This window comes from Megascapheus bottae, unplaced genomic scaffold (assembly GCF_031878675.1).
Source record: "Megascapheus bottae isolate mThoBot1 unplaced genomic scaffold, mThoBot2.hap1 HAP1_SCAFFOLD_103, whole genome shotgun sequence".
In the NCBI taxonomy this organism is placed as follows: Eukaryota; Metazoa; Chordata; class Mammalia; order Rodentia; family Geomyidae; genus Megascapheus; species Megascapheus bottae.
Genome location: NW_028327323.1, coordinates 267202 through 279280, shown reverse-complemented (window position 1 = coordinate 279280; position 12079 = coordinate 267202). Strand labels below are relative to the sequence as shown.

At 43.2% G+C, this 12079-nt stretch overlaps 1 protein-coding gene across 1 annotated transcript in view; it reads left to right on the top strand.

Moving 5' to 3' along the window:
* Positions 1-64: 64 nt before the first annotated feature.
* Positions 65-12079, top strand: part of LOC150040051 (neurotrimin-like) — a 51092-nt gene continuing 39077 nt past the window's right edge. Inside the window, exon 1 of the mRNA XM_090327426.1 lies at positions 65-194. Within this exon, the coding sequence (XP_090183552.1) occupies positions 65-194 (130 nt within the window). The remainder of the gene's footprint in view (positions 195-12079) is intronic.

Here is a 12079-nt window from a genome sequence, read left to right as displayed (position 1 = left end):
AAAGAGCACAATGTCTTAGATGTGGGAGGCCAACATGATTCTGAGCTTTACATCCTATTCAACCATGGACATAGTTATCAAGGGTGTGGTTTCAGTTAATGTTCCACACATCCACGTGCAAAGTGGAGGTTCGGGGCCGGTCCTGGTGCCACGAAGAGGTCGTGGGACTTTTCAGAGGGGAAACCCAGTGGGAGGTTAGGTGACTAGGTCAGCGGAGGAGGATGGAGGGGACAGGCAGGAGGGTTGGGGAGGACGGGACAGGGCTCACCTCCCCTCCAGTCTATTCCCCATCCTAGCCCAGGAGGACCCGCGTTGACGGCTCCAGAGGGAGGAAGGGGAGTCCAGGGCGGTGAGGACCCGCTCTGTCAGCCATTGAGTCACTGGACCTGCGGAGCCGTTATTTCTGGGTCCTCAGCGGAAGGGGCGGGGAGATCCGGGAGGAGCAGAGTGGACTTCCGGGGTGGGTCCTCCAGGGTCCAGGCCAATCAATTCTCTACCTAACGACGGGGATTCCCTTCCCCCTGCAGAACAAGGTCCAAACGTGCGTCATCTACCGGTGAACAATGTCTCTGAGCAGTGGAGGAAGAATGAGGACCCTCTGGGTTCTTCTCTGTGTCCATTCAGCTTCATGTGGACTCAGACTTTTCCATGACAGCTAATTCTGAAAGAACCTTCCAGAGCTGAGGGTGGCTCAGGAAACAAGGCCCAACTGACCCTGGGGGAGAAGTCCCACAACAGTGAGGCCCTGCAAGCCTTTCTTCCATAGGCCTGGCTTCTCTCAGCTACTTGCTGTAGTGCTGGAATGCTGCCAATGAACAACAATGACCACATGCCTCTTGTGTGTGCACTGGTGCTCTGTGCATCAGGGCTGGTTCTGTGTCCTGCTCCCTCCTTTAGCTCTCTCTTAGACTCCTTGTCTCCCTGTACTTAAGTCTTCATTTCCATAAAAAACTTCTTGGCCTACCCTCAACCTATGCACTCATCCATTGAACCCTTATCCTTCTGGGCTATGTGTTTAAAGAAGTCCTGAGTGATTGTGTTGGAGCAGGTCTTTCCACCCAGAGCCAGCAGCTGGTTGCCTGCCCTCACCCAGTGTTTCCATAGGGTCCCACATCTTATGACAGCACAAGCTGGTCTCAGTGTGTCACCAGTGCCAAGTGGGCTTCTCAGGGACCTCTCCCCAACAGGAACTTACCAAATGCTGACATTCCTACTATTTCCCTGAGTTCACCAGTCAGGAGATTTGTATCACTCTATTGTGTGTGTTGCTCTGGATGGACTTGGAGGGTAAAAAGCATTACAGATATGGCACTTTAGTTCCTGGAACACTGTTGATCATTGGGGTCATCATTCCACCTCAAGTCTGTTTATTTCTGATGTTTTTTTCTGCCTGCTCCTCAGTTTCTCACTTCATCCTTACCTAATCTCCTGGACGATTCTCCCTCTTCTGGACTTCCCTGACCTCCCAGAATGGAGGCACCCTCCTCCTTTCTTGTCTCTGTTGGGTATGGAAGGCTCTCCTGTGCCCCTCATTGCCCATCCCACTTTGCCCCTTGACAAAGACAGGTGTCTTCAGAAAAAGAAATTTGTAAACATAATGAAATGACTCTATTTTTTTCCTGAAATATTCGAATGTGGTATAAGACCCTCCCAAGATCTTCTATTGGCATAAGCCATATATGTATTCTCACAACTGCAGAGCATCCACAAATTTACCTACAGATTGAAGTTCCTCACAAATATCAACCATCTTACTATTTGCTTTTTCTTTTCTTTTATTATATTTATTTATTTATTTGTATTTTTTATTGTAATTAATAGAAGGGTTACATGGTATTTGCCAGATAAATGGTGCCTTATTTCCCACACATTGATACCCTTTCACATGTCGTGGTCCCCATTTCCCTTCCCCCCTCCCCCTCTCCCACCCCTCATCTTGTTTTCCCCCGTTCCCTACTTTATATTTATTTTTTATTGTAATTAATAAAAGGGTTACATGATGTTTGCCAGATAGAAGTTGGATTAATTCACATATATTGATACCCTTTCACATGTCTTGGTCACCATGACCCTCCCCTCCACCGCCCACCCCCCGTCTTGGTTTTCCCCCCTTCCCTATCCAATTTCAAATAACCCAATACAAATAAATCCAATATATCAGATAACAAAGTGAGATACTGTAACAATATGAGATATCCAAGGGACAGCAAAGGAGATGAGAGATAACATAGTACATTAAGGACAACAGTCATTCATTGTATGGCTTTTGTTTCAATATCCTGGAGGTCTTTTCAATTAGCTTCCTACTATATAGCCTTATTTCTTTCCTTAACAGGGCTTTTCCACTCAGGGCTGAATCCCAAGGTAACAGATACAATGAAGCACTACACAATCCACCAAATTTTGTTTGCATTTGCTACCATATATAAAAAGGAGACCAAGATGCTCTTGTCATCTGTATTTTGTGGAATAAGGAAGTGGTTTTTATATAAATTGCTAAGATACAGGGAGGGGTGATGGCATTTTTTTCATTACAGATCCAACTAATTCTGTCCATCCAGTTGTATTGCCATTTCTTCTGGGTGAAGGGATTGCAAAGGTGTCGCTCTTTGAAGGGAACATTACCTTCTCATCATTTTCATTATTCTTCTATCCTTACCAAAGTTCTGTGTGTGTGCGTGCGTGCTTGTGTGTGTGTGTGTGTGTGTGTGTGTGTGTGTGTGTGTGTGTGTCTATGAGTGTACCAGTGAATGGATTCATATGGATACCTTATATCTGTCTTAGAGTTCCATTTCTGTTTGTCACTTCTACCTAGAGTCACCTTCATCTGCCTTGCGCAAGAAGTGATGCAGACATCACAGATACATGCCATCACAGGTAACCTTCTATACAGTTCCATTTATCACTCGGGTTCTAATGTATTTGCCAAACACATGAATATTTAAACATCTAAAACTATGGCATCAACAGAAAATGTGACAGATTTATAGTCAGAGTTTTTCCTTTGGGTTCCTCATCACTGTGTACCTGGGTTACACAATACAAAGAAAATCTCACTTCACCTGGAGAGTCAGCTGTCTGTTACAAAATAGTTGAGACAATCCACTGAAAAGAAGAAAAGGTTTACATTGCCTCATCCAAACATATCTCTTGGCTATATTGTTTTGAGGAATGTATATCAACTGGAACATGTGATAGAAGAGGAGGCCTGTGTAACTCAGTGGCTGGGGGGTGGGGAGAGAGACAGAGAGAGACAGAGAGAGGGGGGGGAGAGGGAGAGAGGGCACACAGAGACTATCATCCCCACTATGCCATTTAAGGGCATGCTCACAGTGACCTAATTTCCTCCCTTCCTCCTAAAATACCCCAGTACTGAGGATTGGTAGAAGAACATGCCCAAGGTCCTGAGTTCAGTACCTGGAAGGTGAAGAAAGCAAAGGAAAAACTTAGTTGCAAGTGTGATTGTACAGGTCTGTTATACCAGCACTTGGGAGGCAGAGCATACAAGATCTAGGACCTAGCTACATGTTTAGAATGTTTGATTTCATCTCATCTCTCAGATCATCTCTATAATGTATGACATATGATTAGCTTCGTTTTATAGAGGAAACTTGAGGTTCGCAAATAATTAAATGTCTTCTCTGAGTCCCAGGGGAAGGATCATGGATCTGGCCTTTCAGGAAAATCAAACCTGTGAGAGAAGAAAAGTGAAACGTTATCTGGGGCAATCATGATAATGTTCCAGGTGATTATCAATGGAGCACCTCCTTGTATTGCAGTTCTAGCTCTCCTTCCACATCAGTGCTGCCTGTAAACCTCAGTCAAACAATCTCCAAGAGACCATGATGCTCTCTACATTGTAGATAAGCTACTACCTTAAGGCTGGTCCCAAAATGACTGAGAAAATCAAACTTGCAAACTAGTATACAATGCACACATAGCGTATGTGATACAAGGCACATGTATACACACACACGAGCACATACACAGTACCAAATACTGCACACGCACATGTGGGCACGTGCATGCAAGCACACACACATAGATGTCATGCACACATATAACCTTGGCACACATATAACTACATTATACTGTATAAGACTCGTGATTTTTACATAGATCATTCTTCTAAGCAAATACTGTTCCTAAATTATAGAGGCAGAGAATCTTGATTCATGTGTACCAAGGTACCTAAATCAATGTCCACACAAAATGACATGATCTCTTTGTAGGTCAATTTTATAGTGTTCCCCAAACACCCATTAGACACCTACCATATGCCAGCGATTGCATTTGGCATTGAAAACTATGTTGAGAGGATGTCCAACCTGCTCTCAAAGAGTGTTACCACCCAACTGCTGGAGTGGAGATAGCTATGGTGAGGGGAGGGAGGCATGAGGGGGAGGGGCTTTTGCCTCCTCTGCTTTGGGTTTGGGGTTCAAACTGATGCTGCCACGCGAGTCACTGAACCTTCCAGTGGATATGACATCTTTTCCTCTTTCCCAGTGGCTCAGGGCGCATCCACCTTTAGGCATGCTACATGCCAGGGCAGAAGAGAACATGCCAATGGAGGAGCAAAGGCCTCGGAGGTGTGCCCATTCACCCCCTCATCACCCCCGCCCCACTGCCTGGCCCAAGGGCTTATTTCTATTGGCAATCTCCTACTGCAAATCCCCATTTAGATAAGTGGCACTAAGCTAAAATGAACTATAATTATTGTTATAGATTACAGTAATTACAGAGGTGGGGAAAGGGCCGATTAGATGAACACACCCAGCAACCCATCCAAGACCAGCTTATAGGAAGGTGATCTGAGCCGAAAGTAATGGACGTGCTGAGAGCGTTGGATGTAACCAGGGCCTTCCACGGCCTTCCAGGGTCCAGGCTGCGAAGAGAACACCAGAGATACTGGGAGGGAAAGGCTTTTGACCTGAAATAAACCAGTTATTGGGGGTACAGGGCCTCTCACATGCTGCCCTGGGGAATCACAGCTTTGAGAGAGGGGTAGGGCTGTGGCTAAGCTGGCCCTCATGGCCTGATGAAGATGGGGCCTGGGAAGGGCTCTTTATCTCTGCCCTGGGCAGATGCCTGCTGTGGCTATCTTGCATGCTACCCTGCATCACATATGCCAAGGACATTGAGAAAGTTGTTGGTGGATGAGAGGCCATTTCCATTCATGCGCTGTTGTAATGAGATCAGACAGAGGATCTGGGACAGACCACACTGGAGAGGAGCAAGAAACAATGTGTCTGCTACTGCCTCTTCCCTGACCACTCCAGGTTTCTAGCCAGTCCTTCTGAGGCTCCCATAACCCACAGATCTGCGCAGTTAGACCTTGGGTGAAAGTGCTGACCCTATGCTACTTTGCCTGGCTCATCTGCATGGCATGCTGTGTCTGCTGTCCCCAAAGCCCATTCTGAGCAAGTGCCATAGGCTTTCTTTGCTGCAGTGTGGATCCTCATCTTGTGCTGGGTTCCAAGATGTAGATCTCATCCCTCCTGCAAGAACCAGAGCCCATATTTGGAATCCCGGGCTCCATAACTAGAACTAATGCCATGGATATCTCTTGCTTAGTCAGCCCTGTTTCTACTTTTGGGACACGCACCATTTCTGGGCTTGCCTATTAGTATGAACCAGGATGGAGCCAGGCTATGCCAAGCCCTGAACACTGCCCCCTGGCTGGACCTCTACCTCTCTTCCTGGAGCAGACTGGTCTCCAGTTAACCTAAAGGAATGGTGGGCTGCCAGAACTTGCCCTCAGCCTCTCTTTATTGTTCTGTCCTGCTGTCACGGTTCCTCGCCTTTCACTTCGGAAGTTTTTTCTATTCCAGGGTTTGAGAAGGTCCAATGTGGCTCCTAGAACCGAGCCCAAATCCATATCCATTAGCAGGTGGCCTGCTAATGTTCCCTGCCCCCCACCCACCCCATCTGATTGGTTCTGGGAAGTGTTTATTACATCCTCAGTATCTTCTTACTCATCAGTCACCCCCCAGAGATGATCAACTTTGTAAAAAACAAAATAAGTGATTTTGCCTTTTAATTACCCTTTAGCTGGGTGTCTGACACTCAGCAGACACCAATTAAGAGCTGATGAATGAATGTAAAAAAAAACTAACCAGTGTTATTGACTGTCCAGAAGCCTACTAGCCTTTTTGCTTTCTGAATTTGCTCCTTCTCTGTGGGGGAAACAATCCTTCTAAAAGGTTGGGAGAGGGGATGCATGGAACCTGTCTGGAGACAAAAGCTCCCTTCAGGATGGGACTGAGAGGACAAGGCAGAGTGGAGCCCAGGACACCAGCAAGGAAGGAGGTGTGTCAGATTGTAATGCTGGCCCTTTGTCTTCCTGGGGAGGTATCTGAGCTAAAAAGGAAACATTCCAGAGTGAGTGAATAGTGAACATGCTGTATTTCCTGGCTATACAGTCTTCATTCATAGATGTCAACCAGCAGATCTTTAGCTCCATTTGACTCATCTCCTTGCCTGGTAGCAGAAATTTCACGGTTTGACATGGAGTTTGCCCAGCTTGGCTCTTGTTGCTGTCTTATCATCTCTACCACGTACACACTAGAAAAAAATGGAGCCATCTTTGATTCCTTTATGTACTGAAGGCATCATTGGATTTGGACAGCTGTCCTCAGTCTTGGGGGCCTTGTGTTCCCATTAATGGGAAAATTGACCAATGCCTGGAGATCCTTGTGTACAGTTACTTACTAAGAAACCATCAGAGTCTGAGTAAAACCTACTAGCCATGGTCCTTTCTGGAGGAAGTGGCTTGTCCCTGTGGATTGAAGGCACCTTCCACCCTTGGTTTTCTTATCCATTCACATGTGCCACTTCCTCAAGGGCTCTCTAAGGTCTGGCTGGCTCCTCCCCACCTTACCCCCACTCTCATCAGAAGAAACCAATCCTGACCAAAAGAAGAGGAAGTCTCCCTCTCCATCAGTGCACCCCTCTCATAGGCAACTAGACTCCCTCTGATTGAAGAGCAGAATCCAGAATCCTTCTCTCCTCTAGACCAATCAGTCAGGTTCTTGTGCAGAGATTCCCTAGAGCCCTGGGAACTGTGGAAACAGAGACATTGTGGAGGCCACGGGGATCTCATCAGTCCCTGGAATTTCCCAGTTGTAGTCACACCTGCATGCTTTGCCTTGTCCTTTCCTTCTGCCTGGAACGGGATTCCCCTGGCTATTTATGTGCATTATCTGTCCCCCATCAACTCCATCAGAACCCTTCTTCCTACTCAGCTTTCACAACTATCCTAAACCACTGTGCTTAGGTGTGGACTTGCTATGATTTCTCTCTCCCCTGAGACTGGGAATGCTAAGAAGGCAGAGGTGTGTCTCTTGTCCTGTCCACAGCTCTGAGTACAACATCTGACTGGCTCAGAAGAAATCCAGTGAAGATTCATTAGTCCTTAGAGAAAGTCAAATGGGGCCTGGAGTGGTGGCTTTCACCTATAATCCAAACTACTCAGGAGGCAGAATTCAAGAGAATCAAGGTCTGCCTAGGAAAGATTGAGACCCTCATCTCAGTCAAAAAATTAAGGGCTCTACCTTCCAAGCTTTCATGTGGTTTCCAAGTGGGCATACTGAGGGTAGGGGGTGGGAGCAGATCAGGTTGGCACTGGAGTTCGGTGTTCCAAGTGTGTGCCCAGATGTTTGAGTTAGTTCCATACATGTTCAAAGGTGAATTCTGGGCTTTCTATGAGCTATAGGAAATGCCTTTCTAGGACACCTTTATTTATGTCTATGGTTCCTCCCACTCCTCAGATGACATGGAACTTTAAATTGTACCTTCTCTGTGCTTAGCAAAGAACTCTATTAATCCCCTCACCCTAACCCCTGCTACTTTGAAGACATTAATTTCTCATGATTGACTCTAATTCTAAGGAACTGCGGTCAAAAAAAAAAGGTAGGTAGTAAACTGCACAGTTTTGACAGTAAGGAGGCCTTCATATAGAAGGATTTTCTTTTCAAGCTTGAGGCATCTTTTTGGCTTCAACTAAGGAAAAAATAAATATAAACACACAGCATTCCCAACATTTACCATCTTGAAAAGCCCCTTCCCCCTTTTTATTTACCTGGTCCTGGGGTTTGATTACTGTACATGATCTTCTTTTGCTCAAGACTAGCACTCTACCAATTGAACCACAGAGCTACTACCAGCTTTTTTTCTGGGTAGTTTATTGAAGATAAAGAGTCTCATGGGCTTTACAGCTGGGGCTGTTTTCAAACTGTGATCCTCAGATCTCAGCTTGCTGAGTAGCTAGGATTACAGTCATAAGCCATTGGCATCTAGCCTGGAAAGTTTCCCTTTTCTCAGTATCAGGTTAATCAGAAAATGAATCTTGGAGTATGTTTCTTTGGGCATTTTAAGGGTTTCAAGGTTCTGGCTACTCCATGCCTAAGCCCAAAAAGATAGGAAGAAATATTCAAAAATAACTAATGAACTTCCTGTCATATGGCCTGTTCTTCACATTTTCATCTCACTTCTTATTTGACCTGCCTGCTATCATCTGTTTTTCACAACCTTGGGATAATTTCTTCTTGTATTTTTCCCAGTCTTAATGAGTAAGAAAATGGAAAGTGTTGTATTTGCTCCATTGTAACTGATACTGCAAGTAGTCCTGCAGAGAATTTTCAATAAGTACAATCAAATGAACCGAGTTAGGTTTTTAATTATTAATATCACCATACACATGCAACTCTGGGTAGTGTCCGTAAGCAGATGCCCCCCAACTCCCTGCTATTGCTAAATCACAGGTATCACAGCTGGGACTTAGAAGTAACAGAAGAGCCCACTCCAGATTCGTGTGTGTGTGTGTGTGTGTGTGTGTGTGTGTGTGTGTGTGTATGTAAACATATTATATATGTATGTGTATATGTTACCAAGGATTTAATGAAGATATTATTCTCTATTTTGTGGGCTCTGAATATGTATTTGAATACTGAATTAATTGCTTTAATCATCCTTGCCTATAAAAGCATAGACAAATAATTAATATTGACTTAGGAAACTAAATTTATGGAGAGCAGGAAACTTTATCAACTTTACTTTTATTCATTATTAATTTATTCATTTAGCAACTATATACTGCGAGGACCATATATCACAAATGCAGAAATATGATCTGCTTTTAATGCTGTTCAGTTGGAAGAGGGAGATAAATGACCACAGCATTGCAATACAATGCAGTAAGTGCTAGCAGAGAATAAAGCACAAGTAATTCAGACTTACAGTGAGTAGGTGTTGACTGTTGTTCCTGGAAGACTAGGAATGCTGTGGAGGGATCACCTAAGAGATCAAATCTAACCTGTGACTTCCAGGGCACAACCAACAGCAAAAGGTGTGTGTGTCCAGGGTGATAGTAGGAGCAAAATCGGGAACCAAAGATAATATAACCTTTATGAGGATTTGTAAGGTATTTCCATCAGGTCAAAAATCAAAATATGGAAAATATATGAAGGAATAGGATACAGAACAAAATGATACAGAAACAATACCAACTTAAATCATGCTGCATACAACATTCTTGCCAATATCTACTTAATGTAGGTATGGCATAAACCAAAGAGGTATCCATAAACAAGGTTTCTAATTTAGAAATTCAATAGGTTATATTCCAGCAGTCCATTAAGACTAGATAAGTTTAACTGGAGGCAAAAGTGGGACAGATTCAAGATCTACTTTAAAGGTATAATTTCTTATTCTTGGAAAATGGACTTGATATTGCAAGGTAAGGGTTATTAAGAGTCATTCCCACAGATTTTGCTTGACCAATGGAATTGATAGGAAGAGAGAAAAAGAAGAAGATGACCAAAGGAGAATGTTTGAAGAGGAATACCAAGATGTCTGTGTTAAACAAATCAAAATCAGGATACTTTGAAGCATCCAACTGACAAGATGTGTCAGCCATTACATATATGAATGTGAGTTTAATGGTAGTAGAGAAATAAAAGTAAAAGTTGCTGCCATATATCTGGATGTTCAAAGCTAAAAAATAAATGATAATGCCTAGGAAATGACTGAACATTGAAAAAAAGGACTATCTAGCACTTAGCTCTGAAGAATCTCAACATATAGAACTTGGACAAAATAGGAAAATTTTGAAGAAATAACCACAGAGGCAGATGACAATTAGGACATTTTTGAAATTCAAAGCTAAGAGAAGGTCACTTAAGGGAATTAGTTGCCAACTTTGTAAATTGCTACAGAGAACTCTTTTAAGAAAATACTAAGATATATCCTAGAGTGGTGGCTCACGCCTGTAATCCTAGCTACTCAGGAGGCTGAGATCTGAGGATCAAGGTTCAAAGCCAGCTCTAGCACAAAAGGACCTGAGACCCTTATCTCCAATTAACCTCTAGAAAATAGGAAGTGGGGCTTGGCTCAAGGGTAGCCTTGAGCTGAAGAGCTCAGGACAGTGCCCGGGCCAAGTTCAAGCCCCATAACTCACCAAAAAAAAAGAAAAGAAAAGAAAAGAAAATACTAAGGTGTATGCAATCCATTTGGCAACTCAGAAGTCATTTGTTGAACTTGATGTGGATGGATCCAATGGAAAGGTGTGAACAGATAGTACTAGGTTGTAGTGGTTGAACTATGAACATGGGCTTAATCATTTGAAATAGCACATTTTTGACAGTCATTTCAAGAAGCTTGGTGGTGAGAAGCAGCTGTGAAATACTGGAATCGTGAAACAGAGTAGTGTTGAGACAGACAGAGGAGAAAAGGACATTCACAGAGATGATCCAATCCAGAAATCCTGGTGTCCAGATAGGAGAAACAAGGAGGTTGGTAGGATGCCAAGTTTGAAAAAGTGAGACATTAAGAAAGATGAGAAGGAAAGGAATTACTGAATTGGAAAAAAAAACACAAAAACCTGTCTTTTTAACAGAAGGAAGGATCAAGAATTCTTTACATAGAGTAACAAAGAAACAGAAGTAGGATTGAAGGTGTTTCCTTGTTATACATTGAAATGATAAAATAGGTAGCATTTACCAAAAGAGAGGTAAGGTAGTACCTCACATCTGTAACCTAGCTACTTGGAAGGCTGAGAATAGAGGATCACAATTGGATTCCAGCCTTAGGAAAGGGTGTAACCAGCGCACCTCGAGTTAATCACCAAAAAGTCAAGCTCTTAGTTCAAGCTCTAGTAGTACTGGCATACATACATGTGTATACACGTACACACACACACACATATACACACACACACGCAGACCACCACCAGGTCCACTACCACCACCACCACCACAAAGCAACAACAACAACAACAACAGAAGGATTGACGGTAAAAATACAATAAAAAATTGTTGGGTCTATGAATTTGAGGTCATTCAATCAGAGCAAATATGCTGGAAAAACAGAATACCATGGGTAGAATGAGATGCTCAGATTCTTGACTGTAGAGGTAGCACAGTTTGTAGCAGGGCCTGGCCCTACATGTGAACAAAGTCAGTGAAGAAAGCAGTAGGAAAAGTCATGGAGATAAGGAGTTCAAGGATATAGGAATCAGATGTTTGATGCTTCCAGACAATGAGTTCACTGAGAATAATGGTAAGCCAGGAACCAGGCCTGTCTTGGAATGGGGAAGAATAGGCAGCTGGATAGCAAAGAACAAAAATGTAAAGATGAAAAACTGTTTCAAATTAGAAAGGTATGGACTAAACATAGTAGCATTTAAAACAGATGGCATATACAAGTTTGATTCAAAACCAAGTATCAATGTATGGGAATTAATGCACCATCTATCTGGCAAATATCATGTAACCCTTCTATTAATTACAATAATAAATATATGAAAAAGTGCTAAAAAATAAAAATAAATGGTATGTAGTCTTTAAAAAGCATGATCATAAGCTGTTTTTACTATACACTCATATCCAGCTTGACTGTGGGGGTCAGAGATCTTCCAGGAACTGGAGAAGATAAAGAAACAAAAGTTAGAGAACTACAGCTTGTGCAATGACTTGTAAGCTAGGCATTAGTTTTGACTTTTTGGGATAGGTAAATATCAGTCAGAAAAAGAGTGTAGTCAGCCTTCTGTGTCTTTAGGTTCATTATCTCCAGATTCAACCAT